The sequence below is a fragment of the Manacus vitellinus genome, unplaced genomic scaffold (genome assembly GCF_001715985.3).
Source record: "Manacus vitellinus isolate BGI_N305 unplaced genomic scaffold, ASM171598v3 scaffold_6_pilon, whole genome shotgun sequence".
NCBI lineage: Eukaryota > Metazoa > Chordata > Aves > Passeriformes > Pipridae > Manacus > Manacus vitellinus.
In genome coordinates, this window is record NW_021940750.1 from 33978822 (window position 1) to 33994306 (window position 15485).

The 15485-nt window shown below is 39.8% G+C and overlaps 1 protein-coding gene across 1 annotated transcript in view; it reads left to right on the forward strand.

Moving 5' to 3' along the window:
• The first annotated feature begins 8332 nt into the window (after positions 1-8332).
• Positions 8333-15485, forward strand: part of KIF26A (kinesin family member 26A) — a 66480-nt gene continuing 59327 nt past the window's right edge. The window contains exon 1 of the mRNA XM_018083031.2: positions 8333-8827. Within this exon, the coding sequence (XP_017938520.2) occupies positions 8462-8827 (366 nt within the window). The 5' untranslated portion in view covers positions 8333-8461. The remainder of the gene's footprint in view (positions 8828-15485) is intronic.

Genomic DNA, 15485 nt, shown 5'->3' on the forward strand with positions numbered 1-15485 from the left:
AGCATGGACATTGCTTCCATCCAAGTCCAGAGATACTGGAGGCACAGGATCCCACTTTCCAACAGGTAGCTGATGACAGATTTCTGAATTTACTTGCTGAAGTTCCTCTGCTGAAGAGTGCTATTTAAAATGGATTCTTGGATGGCTTTTTTTTAGAGCAGCTGTGGGATGAACAGATTGGAGAGGGAGGTGGTGTCTCACATATGTGCCACCTAGTAAGCAAAGGATCTTGAGCAGACTCTTCAGGCAGAGTGTGGCCTGCTTGTGGTTGAGGAGTTAGAGATTCTCTTCATCATTCCTTTTCTATTAATCCCTGTTTAGAAGGTTGTTTTGTGGTTGTATTTTCTTTTTTTTACCCCCTTGATTAAGCCCCAGCAAGAAGAAAAAGGAAAAACTCTAACCCACTACAGTACTGCCTAAATTCAGATGTAAATCCAAAATTTTTTAGCCAAAATGATTTTTTTTTTTTTGGTAGAAGCAACTAAACTGAGACAGTGGAACTTAATTAAGATGCAGAATAAGTGAAATCCACTTTTTTAATAACAAAAACTGCATGGCCTGCTAACTGTGCACTGTATGCAGCAATTTGTAGCTTGCAAGAGGAGCGCACAATGGGCAGCCTTTTGTTTGTGAAAGCTAAATCGTTCCTGTATGGTCCTCAAATATTCATTTACCACGTAATTGATAAAATGAGCGAGTGAAAGAGACACTAAGAGGGAGTAATCCAATGCCAAGCACTGGTTTTCGTAGTTGATTTTAAATCTACATTACGTTAATGATGTTCATTTGGAAAATGTGTCCACTCCCTAACTTCTGCCGCTGAGCGTTCTCTTAATTGGATTCAGATGGTTGGACTGAAACAGTTGCAGGGTTCGTATACATATACAGGTTCCAAGCACTTTTTTTTTCCTATTCAGTCTTTGTGAGCCAGAGTTGCTTTCACTGTGGCTGTTGTCCAGACGTTCTCGAACTCCCTCGTTAAAGATCTGTCTGATAGAAATGGGCACAGTTCTGCTGGGACAAATGTGCTGAAGATCTCATCTGAGGCATGACTCCTCTCCATTGGGCTGGCTGGGTTGGGTTGCTGGTCTCTGGCCAGAGTTCATCAGTGAAAGAGTTCATCTTGCCAGGCTTACATTGCAATTTGTCATTCTGAAAACACAGGCTGTTGACTAAATAATTCTAATAGTGGGAACAGCCTTTTGTTTCCAGTAAAATGATATTAGGAGTTGATGTTTCAGAGGCATTTTGACAAGGCAGCATGTTTCTGTGTAGAGGTGCTGTGCTATGATTTTCATCCCTATGCTGAAATTCAGAGCTACTTTATTATCTGAGCAGCCTGACTGAACTCAAACTGTATGTGAAGTAGAAGTATTCAATGTGGTGAAGGTATCAGACAGCATCATTTTCCCAAGTAGCTGTTCTAACACATAAGTACGTGGTTTGCTTTGAAGAGGAAAGAAAAGTTGTGACTTTCTATGCAGTTGTGACTCTAATAGGCACAGTTCTTATAGTCTGATTTACTGTGCTCACAGGCTAACCAAAGTTTACTCTCTAGTTTCAAAGAAAAATAATTATGGATGGGAAACTCTTTAAATAAAAGTGTCTAACTTCTATCAGATGTTTTTGTGTGAATTTCTGAAAGGCAACTTCATCTAAGCAACTATTTCTGAAAGTAGAGTCAAACAAAGACTTTTCAGACACCAAGTGTTGTGTAGTGATAGATGTGCAAGTATTTCCCCAAACGCTGCTGTTCAAGGGGATAATACCTTGTTGAAGGTTTATAAGAAATATAAGAGGAAAATTAAAAAAGACACAATGGCTGTTGGGAGACGGTGTTTTCATATGAACAAAATCAGTACTGAATTTACATTGTGAAGTTATAGTAAGCCACAGACCCAAGAGGGAAAATTAAAAGATTACTTAAAACCAACAATAAACATGCAAATTAAAAGTCATCAATTTTAAATGAAGTCATGCACTATTAAAAATAAGCACAAAATTACATACTAGTTTGGATGTGTAGTTTATAGAATACACCAAATGTTAAAATTGAATGAAATTAAGAAAAACATTTTCCAAAGGCAAGTAAAATATCTGTTTAATTAGATTGTAAAGAAAGGAGATTAAAAGTAATATTTTGTGAAACAGTAATTACTGTTTTTCAGAAGTAGTGAGGTTCCTGTGTGTTGATCTAAATTTAACGGTGATAGCAGATCTCTTTGGGGTCTTTTGTTTTGTTTGTGTCTTTTAATTATTTTAAATGGCAACCACCACCTTTATTTTGTTTTCTTTGCCCTGAACACACTGCATGGCTGTTTGCTCTAATACTCTGCCAGCTCATGAAAGTAAATCTGGGAGATCAGCTCATACCCTCTGGTTCTGGAAGGTTAAAAGCCAAATCATTGCAGGGGACTATACAGCAAGATAACAGGAAAGGCAGCTGAAACCATTGGGAGGTGGGTTGAGGTGCTGATGGGAGCCTGAGATGTAAATAAACCAGATTGCTCTCATTTCCTCTTTCCACTGTATTATGCATTCCAATAGCACTATTCATCTTTATGACAGACACCTATTGCTTTAACTTTACTGCGGGCCACTGAAGTACATTAAAGTGGGCAGGAAATGGAAATAAATAGAGTTCAGTGGAGGCTGCCGGATAACTAAACACACCACAGTCATTTTTAGTGTGGGGGTCATGCGTTTTTTAGCAGATTTATCATGTTGCTTGACTTTTGTTGGAAAGATGGGTGCCGTTTAAGAGATGCAGTATACTTTTTTTTTTTAAGTAGGAAAAGGTGCTTGGGTACTTTGTTTTCAAACTCTTTGGGATAACAGAGATGAAAAGAAATTGGGTTGAGCCTCAGCTGGGTAGAGTCAGTGGGATATGTCTGTATGCACTACCTCAGGTTGTGGTTAGAAACAGAATAATGTGATTGGAGATGTGAAGAAATCCTGCTAGCAAATAGAATGGGAGGAGGACCACAATCCATTGGTTTAAATGAATCTTTCACCTAAAGGTAGTGAGGCATTCCTGTAGGGAGGCCGAATGGAATTTGGCCTTAAAAATGCATTTGCTTGTTTTTTAAATGCCTGCACATTTTGCTCACTTTGGAAATGTGGATTGCTCTTCTGCTTATTCAGAGGGATGTTTTCAAGGATAGCAAAGTTACACTGCAAGTTCCAGATACCCTTAACCAGCGGGAGATAGGACTTCAGGTGAATTCTGTTTTTGTGAAGGCTTCATGTGTTTGTTTTTCCTTGATTGTTTATATTCTGATAAGATTAAGTCAGTTACGTGAATGAATTCACAACACAGGTTACTTGAAGACTTACACCTCATATTTTTACTCCCTTGAGATAGTCAGATAGTTGGAAACTTTTCTTAAAAAAAAAAATAATTATTAGCACTGGTCTTTTTTTTCTTTGATTACACTGAGCAACCCCTGGGTTTGCTGAGTATAATGATTTTGTATTTTGGGGTTTTTTTGACCATGACTGCTTTATAGTTGAAAGCAAGCCTCAGCCTTTAAAGTATTTGTCAATATAGAAGATAATAGTGGATATTTCACAATGTCATGTAAGATAAAAACTAATTTGTAAGCAGCGCGGCAGAAATCTGGAAAGACAATTAAGACAAAAAATCATTAACATTGATTCTTTTGCACTGGAATAGTACATTCCTGTCTCCGAAAGCATCCTTTAAAAATGTTGTTCACCTAGGTCTGTGTTTAATTATGTATTATAGTGTGACATTCAGTGTTTCTTCTTTCTTTTTAATTATATTTATATTAAGAATTTAATTCAATTCAGAATACTGCTCCAGATACGCTCGCACTGCAGAAACTATTGCCAGGCAGAATTGCAGGTAATTACTGAGGCTGGTTGTTGGCAATTTGACTTTTCATCATTTGTTCGTCATCGTTTGTTCGCACTCTGTGGACAGTTCCTCACCGAAAGGATTAGGTTACAGATGGGTGGGTATTACTTCAGGGACTTCTTAAGTGAGAATCCAGATGCTTTTCTGCCTCCTTTCCTCTTGCTTAGTTTGGGAGTTAGAAGTCAGTAGCTGCAGGTAAGTTTCAAAGCTTGTATCTTTGTTTCTCTTATGCAATGGAAAAAAACTCTATATTGCTCCTTGTTAATTGAACAGAAAATCTAACTGCAAACTTTAAGTTAACTTTAATTTAAGAAAATTAGAGATGGAGCTAAAATGTCAAAAGAATCTACTGGAAGTGCAGTATCCCTGACAGACTGTTTTCAGAAAAGTTTAGCTACAAGAAGGTAATTTGTTATTTCATGCTTTAAAAACCTGGCTATGACTTAGGTACCTAAGCTGAAGGAAGGTTTTTGGAGATATTGGCCTTTGGTCACATCTCAGATGTTTTGAATATGTGTGTAGTTTCAAGGGCAGTGGTCTCGGGGCTGTGGTGTTTTACAGTTTTGAGATGTGGGTTTTGTTTGTGTGCCCCACATGGTGTTACTCGAATAGCTGAAGCCCTGCTTGATCCTCACTTGCTTTCATGTGGAGGCAGCAGAGGTGAAGTGTACGTCAGAGAGGGAAGCGTGAATTACAGTGACTGTTTCTTTCTCTCTGTTATGTGTTGCTGGATGTGTTTTCAAACCTGTGCTCATTTTCCCCACTCATAATTTCAGAGGTAAAGCCTGAAGGCAGGCTTCAGGCTAAATGTGCTGGTGTTGAAGGAAATGGGTTTTTTTTGCAGTTTTTCTGAGCTGGTTTTCTGAGCTTACTGTCCTGCCCAGTTGAGCTTGGAAGGACTTGCAAGCTCTTCTTATGTGGGCAGTTTGCATGTGTATGTTTAATTTCCTAGCAGCAGTTGGCAAGCTGGCTTGTGTCTGTAAGAACTGCTTGCTGAAAAGCAGTGGTAAATTCAGGCATTTCAGAAAATTTGTCCTCATATAACAACACGTAATTGTCTCATGCCTTGACCTTACTGGGGGCTGCTGGGCTCCCCAGTACAGTTGCTCCTAGTGGGACCACTTATTTTACAATTCTAACAGTCTGTGATATTTGGATATCTATAATTTGTATGCAGAAGTTAACGAGTTGAGTCTGAAATTAGGGTTTTGGTTTCTGCAGTAGGAGGGGAAGCTGTGAACATTACAGCATCACAGTATTTTGCTTATCCTGCTTGTTCAGGAGGTAAGAACAGCATTTGGAAAGTAGGTGTGACAAAGACAGCATAGTTTATTTATGCTGTGGAGGAACAAAAGAGTCATGTTCTTTGTAGCACAGCAGACTAAAGTGGTTTAGGAGCACTGTTTGGAATAGAGGCTTGTACGTTGTACATTTAGTTTTCACACCATTCCCCCCAGCGATTTGCACACCCCCTTTGTCTGGGCTGCCTCTCTGCTGGTGGAGCTGCAAGAAGGATGGCTTTAGCTGCTTCACCCCTCCTGTGTGTGTGTCTAACACATTTGGTCACTCAAGTTTTATTTCTTCCCTCTGTAAAACTTGAGAGTGTAACTTCCACTCCAGCCTTGTTAGGGCACAAGCTGCCGAAGCAGGGGCTCCCCAGGACCAGGCATTGTCACCGGATAGTAAAACCTCTTTAATGGGGCTGGCTAAACTTTTAAGTTATGGTTAATGTTTTTAACAGTAACTTGTGTTTCCTCTGGCCTTCACGCCCAACCATTAGCCAGGTGTTTTTGTTGCACAGAGTGGAAAAATAAAAGTAATCTAACTGTCCAGCTGGGCCCTCACTGAGGTGCTGGAGGATGTTGGCCACAGATGCAAACTGGGGGTCACAGAGGCTGGTTGAGTGGGTTAAGAGGCTCCTTGTAATGCCTGGAAAAATATAAGCATTGGAAATGAGATGCCCTTTTTTTTTTTTTACCATAAATAAATTACAAGGTTTAAATTTGGCATACTATGTGCCCATATGCTTTTGCTCTGTGTAATTTTCTAAATATATTATTTTCTTTAAATTTATTTTTGTTCCCCCCCTTTAATATGGCATCCACTTGATTTCTTTGTAACTGCAAGACAGGCCTGACTCTGATGTGCCTCATGCTGTAAACTGTGTTTATGGAGCTAGAATTGGGGTCATTAATTTTCTTTACATCAAAAGAAGTAATTTCTTTTAAATGAGAAGCCTGTTTCACCTAGTAATTCGCTTTAATTGCTTATTTGAAACTTTTGACATTTGATAGCAATTTAAACATTGCCAGATGAGGCTCATGCAATTCGGGAACCTGCAGGTGCTTCCTTGTGTGCCCAACTTGGATCAAAGGAGTGAGCCCAGGGATGTGCCTGGCCGCAGACGGGGCACCCAGTGCTGGAAGGTGCTGTGTTCTGGGGCTGTTTGAATAGATGCTGTGTGTCAGCCTCAGCAAGAATTTGCTCAGAGGGCTCTCTCGGAGAGGTTTCTGTGGAGCACAGAGCATGGTGTTGTTTGTTTTTCTTGGGAGATAGACTGTGTGGCCTTTGTTTTGCCTAAAGCTAAATAGTGCTTGCAGCACCAAGTCTCTGTGTTTAAGTCTAACCAATAGCACTTTCTGCTGAAGGGTTAGAAAAAAGTTTCTGAAATATTAATTATTCCCTTTTTTCCCTGACTAATATCTGTTAATTTAGTATTATCATCTTTTGGGAGGTTTGGAGGGAAAGAATTTCCCTCCTCTTGAAGGGTAAGCAAATGGTGCAACTTCAGAAGCATTTTTATTAGGATCTAAACCTCAATGAAGAGAAGAGACAAAAATGAAAGTGTCTTTCACTACATTTTTTATATTGATTCACTAATGTGAGTGCAATTTATTGTTCAATCAGCAGCAGGAGTAGCTTTTCTTAGCCTGACAAGTATTTTTTTTTAAGTCAGTAAATAAACAATAATTTAGATTATTGCGGAAAGAGCAACTTTTGTTAATGACTTTTGGCTGTGGAATGCTAGATATACTCACAATGGCTTCTATCAACACTCTGTGTGTCTTGTGAGAGATTAAAACTATTCCAGGAATAGTCCAACAGCTGAACATGAGATGAATTCTGTGCTGCTGCTGCAGAAATTAGGCAGTGTTTTAGGACTTTCTGAATTCAGAGCAAAGCAAAGTACCAGTGCCAAAACTTCTTTAAAGAGTTTTATTGATGTGCATTGTAATTAAAACCAGAATTAATTTTCTAACAGGACATTCGTTTCCTAGAGAGCAATTGCAGCTTGGCATAAAGTAATACACTTTTAAAAACAAGAACTGGTCTGGGGATATCCCCAGCATATGTTGGATGGCAGACTTATTAGCTACGTGTGCCCTCCTTATTAACAAGCAAATTAAATATTTTCACTTAAAATAATTATACAAATAAACCTTTGGCTGTGCTGAGATTTCATTAAAACCTTATTTGTTTGGAGAGCTCAATGAGAGTGTGTTAAGTTGGGTCAGTTTTACTGCATGGCATTAGTCTCGATAGCAGATTTACAACAGGGCTGGATTTAATCTCTTGACTAATCTTTACAGTAGCAGGCTTGGGATGGGAAGGAATTTGTGCATTCCAGGAGATAGGTAACTCTATCTCTGAAGTGGAAGCATGGTGCTGGGTTTTAAAATGTCTGAGGAGCCTTAAAATGAACTGGCAAAGGGGTGGTGGGGAATTGCTTTGTAGAAACAAAATAGGTGTTGCTTTTGAATCAGCTTCTTAGCATGTACATTGTCACACCTTCACACACGGCTGTAGGCTCAAATCTATTTCTCATCAAAGCAACTGTAGCATAAGGGAATATTGCAACCATCTGGGTTGCAAAGATCAGAAATAACGGTCCTTGCTAGCAGAGGAACCAGCTGTGGGCAGCACCACGTAAACTGGCTTTTATGCCACTTGATTAATCATTTCTGAGGATGAAGACAGCAAAACGTTTACCAGGTCATACATTAATGTTTTAAAATGCTTTAAAGTCTAATTTGCCTGGGCTTCTGGTGGTGGTATGCCTTTGAATCAAGTTATGATATTTGTAGGTTCAGCATCTCAACTAACAATGCTCCTGAGCATGGGAAACACAGGCACTTTAGATGTCTCCAAAGGAGAGTTAATTAGAAAAATGAGCAGTTATCAAGTACACCACAGCTCCACTGTTTAATTCTGATGATAATTTTCATGCTGGGTCTGATACAAATGAATGCACTTAAGGTTTATTAATCCACTGCAACCTGTGAGCCTGTTGAGGTATTCAGGGTAAAAAAGACTGAGAGTTACCAGAACAGATTTAAAGTACTTCCGTGAGCAGAGAGCAAATCAGAGAACTTTTTTTTCCTTTCTTTTTATGTTTCTGTATTCACTCAGTATGGGTTTTTTTTTTTCCTTTCTCCACTTCTTTAGGACCCACGATTATCAGCTTTAATTTTTGACAAGCTTCAAGTGCCTGACTATTTACAGAAAAACAGGAATGAAGGAGAGAGCAGATGCGAAACTTGTGCCACTCACTTGAATCAGCTGAAGCAGGAAGCCATTCAGATGATGCACACCCTCAGTCAAACCAGCTACCCAGAAATGCCCGACCTCCCGCCCGGTGCCGGGGCGGTGACCAGCATGGTACCCAGGATGGTCACTGTCTCCTCCCAGAGAGACCTGCCACTCATTGCTGGGCAGGTGGGCAGGCAGCCTGGGAAGTCACCAAATCTGTTCTCTGCAGCAGAGAGGAAGAAGGGACTTGGATGGTCTCAAGGCGTGGGCGGTTTCCCGAACTCCAGCGTTCAAGTGACGGTGGCCCCCAGCGGTCTCAGCGGCGCTCTGAGCTCGGTCACCATCCAAGCTCAGCAGTACCTCGAGGGCATGTGGAGTATCTCCAGGGTGAACAGCTTCCTGCCTCAGGCTTGTCTAGTAAGTAGCAATAATTTAGCTGTTTGAGTTTTGTTTAAATGTGTGTGGACATACAGAGAGATAAAGATAAAACTTGAGATGTATACATATTTATCTTAGCGGGATCAGCTAATGGTATTCTAAGCCATGTTTCAAGGGCTGAAAAAGAGCTTTGAATGATGTTCTATCAGATGTCACAGGGAATTTGCTTTCTTATCTCAGATGGTGAGATCCTTTCCTCAGATGTTTTTGCACCTACTTTAGCTTCACATACGCAGGCGATGTTATTTGTCTGTCACCTACCAGGTAACCCCTTTAGAAAAACATAAAAGGCCAAGTTTGTCACATATGAAACTCTGGAAGCTTCATGGGATTATATCAAAGGTGAACTTGACCCTCAAGTCTAGCACTGAGCTTCTGATGCTGTGTACAATTCAGCAGTTGCTGTTGATGGACCGTGATGAGCATTAATCTTCAGGTTAGATGTGTTGCAAAACAGTTTGCTGCTGAGTAGGGTGCTCAGAAGGTTGCTTCAGAGCCACATGCCTGTAAATGTCATTGCACTTGGATTTTAAGCATTGGTGTTGATTTCCTGTATTCTGCGTGCATTTTAAGAACTCTTGTGGGAAATGAAAGAGCTTCATAGAGGTGCATGTTACTTTTAAAATCAAGTTTATTACGTATTTGTGACTATCTATGGAACTGTGCTAAGAAGAAGGATATAGTGATTGGTTTTGACTAAGATCTATTCCTAAATGGTTTTCACAAGGTAGTGAACAGGGGAGTGTGTGTAATGATGAAATGTGTACAATTTGAAGTAGTGGTTTTCACTTAAAAGATGTAACAGATCCTGCAAGACCAGGTATGTTGGTGCTAGACAGTTTTAAATTTAACATAATGCCTTCTGTGCTGTTGTATGTAAACACTGCCTAATATTGCTTCGTAGCTTCAGCTGGTTGAGCTCCAAGATCATCAGTGATAAATATTTAACAGTGCTGCTGTGTAACATTACTTTTGCAGCCTGACTGTTGCGTTTTCTTCCAGAAAAGGCTTGGAGGCATGATTCCTCCCTCCCATGCTTCTCTCATATGGAAATTTGTGAATTCACCTACATCCCATCTCTGAGGGGTTCCCATTTAAATCCAGTGAATACCCACTGGCATCAGATCACTCAATGAGAAAAGGAAAAAACCTGGCCCATTCAGCTCTTCATAGTTTGTAAGGAACTGCTGCTATAAGAGCTTTTCTCTAAGATGTTGCTCCATGCACTAGGGATAAATTTGGCCAATGTAAGTGTATGATGTTGTCTTTAAATTACCTTTTAAATTCTGTGTATATCTCAGAAATGTAAAAGGAAAAATGGGAAAGCTACTGGGTTAAGAAGCCTGCACTTTGAAAGCAGAAGTATTTCCATTTGCCCGCTCATTCCTTGTCTGCCCTTATTCCTGTCCTAAATAATTCACTAACAGCCAGCTCCAGATTTCTTCCTGCTTAACCATGCTGACTGATAGATGTGGTTTTCCCTAACCACTGTACTATTCTAACATAAAACTGTTGCCTCATTTAACCCCTGTGAAGGAAAAATGTGTATAATGCAACAGAGATTAAGTGCGATCAAGAAATGTGCAAAGAAACTCAGTAGCCTGGAAAACAGTGACCTTTAATGAAAGGACAAACAAGCTGTTGGAGACAGCTTGGATGTGATCCAGGCACCTGCAAGGGCATTTTCGATTTATAAGCAGTTTTTGGAGAGGAGTTAGTCTTCAGTTGTTTTATCTCTTTTAATTTTTTTAAAAAAAATTCACTTACATCCAAGTGTAGTTACCGAAAACCGTGCGTGTATCTCTTTCCAAATTCTACTTCTTGTGTCTGTCTGAATTCTTCTACTGCCTTTTGTGTTATTAAGAGCCTTGTGTCTGATGAAGCTGTTTGGGTGGGTGAGGCAGAAAGTGCTTCCCCTACGCTCTTCCCCTGAGGAATCACAGGTGTTGAAGGAAATAGGATTGGAGAGATTTCAGGAAAAATCTAGTATAGCCCTTGTCTAAGATAGCATTCACTGCATAACATTCTTGTCCAATGCTTATCTGACCTCTTCTTACAATTTTTCAAGGACTGGGATTTCCCTATTTCTCTTGATTCTCAAGTCTGAACTTCCTTTCCTATTAGAAAAGTTTACTTGATTTATTTCCTTTATTTTTTTTTGTTAAACCCTGGTTAGAGAGATAATTTTGGCTTTTCTTTCCTGAAGTTGAAGGCAGAGTTTAGGTTTCAGATTAACCCAGAATAAAGATGTAGATGTATATACTTTTAGTGATGCCTTTAGTAAACTTTCCCATCTTCTTGTAGAGCAAAACTGGTCTGGCCAGAGGAATTCTGGAACAAGTAGAACTACTGCAGTAGAAAGGACAGCACTGCATGTACTGTATGTGTGACTGTATCTTGGAGTCTTCAGCCCCAGTTTAGGCAAGATACTACACAAATGGAGAAGAAAAAGATGGATCTTTTCCCAGGGAGTTTACACTCTTGGTGGTGATACCAGCTATTTTAACCACTCTGTATATTTCTGTTTCACTAGGAATCTTTTTGCCTTTTTTGCTTACCAAAGGGTACTTGAAACAAGTGCTGAACTCCCTGGTGGGAAGCTGTTACCCAATTCCTAACCTCTCAGTGATTTAACTCACTGAGGCATATGAAATGAGAGTGATTAATTTTCTAAAAATGGGAAGGCAGGTACTAGGTGAAGGCTGGGGTTCATCTCAAGTATTTTTAGCTGCCCAAAAGACAGTTGTTTGTTCTAAGCTAATTACTGAGGCTTCTCTTGTAGCTGTGGAAGAGCAACAGGCACCTCCAAGAGGTGCCTTGTCCTTCTCACCTTGGATGAGTGTCCTGGTCTGCCTTGGTCCACCGAAGGTGCCTGTGGCTTTCAGCTGGTGCTGGCAGAGCCCAGGTGGGTGATGTGGAGCAAATCCTTGCATGGTTGGCTGATGCAGGGTACTGTGTGCCCAGTGCCTTCTGAGAGTGAAAATACACCCCAGTGTACATCTGCCAGACCTCAGGAGACCTTGTACCTACAGACATTTCTCCAGGATCCGTATTTTTTTATTCATGGTTAGTTTTAATAGTGATGGTAGTGGAATTGCCTGTGGAGAGGGAAAAAAATGATTTGATTTTTTGCTCCTCTCATCTCCCTCTCCAAACTCGCATGTATTACCTTGTAATGTCACTTACAGTTGCGAAAACACTTCTGGGCTGAACGCTGGGGGTCACAAGTGCAGGACATCGTAAATTTTTAATACATGTTTGGAGTTCAAGTGTGAAAAATCCATTATATAGATTATAAATTTTTTGAACAGGAACGTGTGTTTGAAGCATAGTGAGGCTGCTACTCAGACCAAAATAATAACTGGGCTTTGGGAGCTGTGAAGAGGAACAGTAATTAAGGATCTGGAGGAAGGTTCAGGGAGGGGAAGAGTAGGATTTCAACCAAGGTGCAAAAGGTGAAGATGTAATCAGTTGCTTTACCCAAGTGGCCTGTTGTGAAAAATTACAAATAATAATCACCAGTAGCAGTGATAAGTTGTCTGACCAGACAAAAAGCACTGTGGAGAGAGCGGGTATAACTCTGGGTAAGACAGGTGATTTGTAGTGGATGCCTGCCAACTTTAATTAATAAATAGTTTTATATTGATGTTTTTAGTTCTAAACTGACAAGTGAATATAAGGTTACTACTCAAATGAAAAAACATTAACATTGCTCAGCACTGGCACTCAGTTAAATGCAAAAGCAAAGAACTGAGGGTAATTTAGGCTTCTCAGATGTGTTGGAATCTAACTGAGAGGTAGAATATTAAGACCACTGAAAGTACGTTGTAAACCTATTAGAAGTATCTGCATTTATTTTGTATTGTGTGAAAAAAAAGGTCTTACTGTGTGCTTTAAATTGACTGTGTTATTATTATGCAGTGTTATGTACTGCATAAAAGTGCTAAAATAGCCATGCCATGTGCTATAAAGACATCACAGTGAAATAGAGCTTGTTTGCAAATTGCTTTTTCTTTTATCTCTGTGCAAAATGAAATCCTTGTCACACTATTTCTTATTTGAATACATACAATTGGTACTGCTTATAAGGCAAAATATTGTGACTCCTTGAAACTTTACCAGTTTGTAAGTTGTTTTAAAAAATATTAAAAAATGCTCCACTAGGAAATTGAAAAAGTTGGAGTGCTGTAAAATTCAAAGTGACTTAAGTAAAACTTTTAAAGCGTATATATGTAAAATTGTAAAATTATCAAAAACTTCGTGTACATCCCTGAGAGTATTCACAAATTTAAAGTTAGGTGTGAGTTTATGGCCTGGGTCTGCAAGGTTCAAAGAGGGAGGGTCTGCCCACAGCACATGTAAATGGGTGTACAGGTTATAAAGTTAATTACGTTTGCTTGTCTTATGTGAAAAACCTCTGAGTTATTTTAGTCACAATTCAAGCTTTCCTGTAGTTTCTATGAATAAGTCTTTTCCTTACCCTAATCTAAACCAGATGGATTCGTCAGAGAGTAGTTCAGCCTCTGACTTTCCTTAAAACCTCTTTGTTTGTTTATAGCAAGGGTGACTTACATTTTGTTTAAAAGATGCAATAAAAAGCTGACTGCAGAAAACAGAAGAATGGCGAGATTTACTTTCCAGCATTTGCTTTTTTACTTTGATAAATGTCATACCAAATGGATTTTTAAATTAATTTTTAAAATCCTTCTTGATAGCTTTCTCAGTGACCTTTTATTAATACAACGTGGGAAATATATTTTGTAATGAAACAATTAAAATACAGTGTGTTGACCATAAATCTTGTCTGTGAGACATATGGATGTCTTTGAGCTTTGGGATATTTCTGACTCCATGTATAACATCTTGAATCTCAAGAAGTCAATGTCAGACAGCTGGTGGGGCCAGGACTGCATAGAGGCTTTTTTGTCTTCCTTTTAGCTCCAGTGGTGTTGGTGACATTGCTCTTGTAGAGGAAGTTCATGAAGGAAAGGGGGTGGCAAAATACACTACTCTTCAAAGTTACTGAAGGTCACTTTCCATAACAAATCTCCACGGGAGAAGGAAGCCTTTTGCTCCAAGTTACTAAATGCTTTCTCATACTGACCTGATATAAACCCCCCATGGAAAAGACCTTTCCTGTGACTGCTGCATCTCTGCTGTGCAGTCATGCCTTGCTTTGTACTTTGCTGCCTTAGCAAATGCAGAGGGAGGGACGTAATGTAGGAGGCCAATGCTGCCACTGTCACCAAGCCCCTGCCCCAGCAGCCAGGTGGCAGACTGGATTGGAAAGTGTGAGTTGCAAATTCAGCCTTAGCCATCCAGATTGAAACCGTGGCCCTCTGTTTTGTACAGTTGCTAAGATCTTTGTGCTCTCTTATTCCAGCTTGTCCCCAGTGTAGGATGCTGAGGGTCAAAATGAGGTTACTTTTTAATGTATTTCCAGGTATCAGAGTGATGTAGGAAAAATGTCAAGAGTTAACAGGAAGATTATTGGCTACAAGATGGAAATGAGCATGTTCTTAGATGAGGGTGTGGACTGCATTTCTTTATGTTGTGTGTTTGACACTTCCACAATAATACTGGTTTTACAGTTGTGGGACAGGGTAACTGTTTGTAGGACTCAGACCCTCTTGTGGCTCAAATTACAACCTGAAAGCAGTTCTTTTGATCTTTCACCGCTGCAGGGTAAGCAGTTGTTATTACAAGTCTCAAGGGGAAACAAGTCCATACTTGCCTTTGTTGACAATTGAAGTCAACAGGCAATAATAAGGAATGTTGGCCCAGACTTCACCTGTAACTCATCAGAAGTAGGTTTAAGACAAGCAGACTTGAAAGATTATGTGCAATTGATAATCCACTGGATTTACCTTTCGCCCACAGGTCATTGTCTCATCTGGCAAATGTATCGTAAGGTACACTAAATACCCCAAATATTTAAGTTTTCTACTCTTGCCTTTCAACTAGTTTCTTTGGGATGGCCTTTTCTGTTCACTTCATTTTCTTCAGCTTCTTTTGCTTCCTGCTGGTACATTTATACTGTGAATTTGCTCTCCTATGAATTCTTCAGTGTACTGATGGTTAATCAATGCATCCCATGCCACCCCAACATTTCAAATCACCGTACAAGGAAGGTTTGTACTTTTTAGCTGGAGCTCAGAAGTGTCATCCAGCATTTGAAAAAGGCTTTACATATCTCACATAGAACAGCTTTTATGAGGCTACTGTTGCTCTGCACTGGCTATATGGGTTAAGGGTGGGCTGAAGCTGAATAATGCCCTTTGGGTTCAAAAGTTAATACAGCAGTGAAATTGGATAATTTCAGACTGAGTTTAGACTTCAGTTGTGTGCAGGCTGGTGGAGAGAAAGTCTTTTGCAGTGGTCTCTGTATACCACATGGAAGGAACTGATTTGCACAGCTGGATGCAGGTGTGGATTTCCCAGTTGTCCTGCTTGTGTAAAAATAGGATTTGAACCTTTTTTTTTTTTTTTTTTTTTTAAGTGCTTTGAATATAACATTTGCTCCATAGGTTGTTTCCTGGAACTGTGGCATGTTGAGGTTGTGGGACTCCAGGCAGTTGAGCTGTGTACAGTGTGAGCATTGCTGAAAGCATCTCCTGTTGTTTTGTGGTATGAGTAG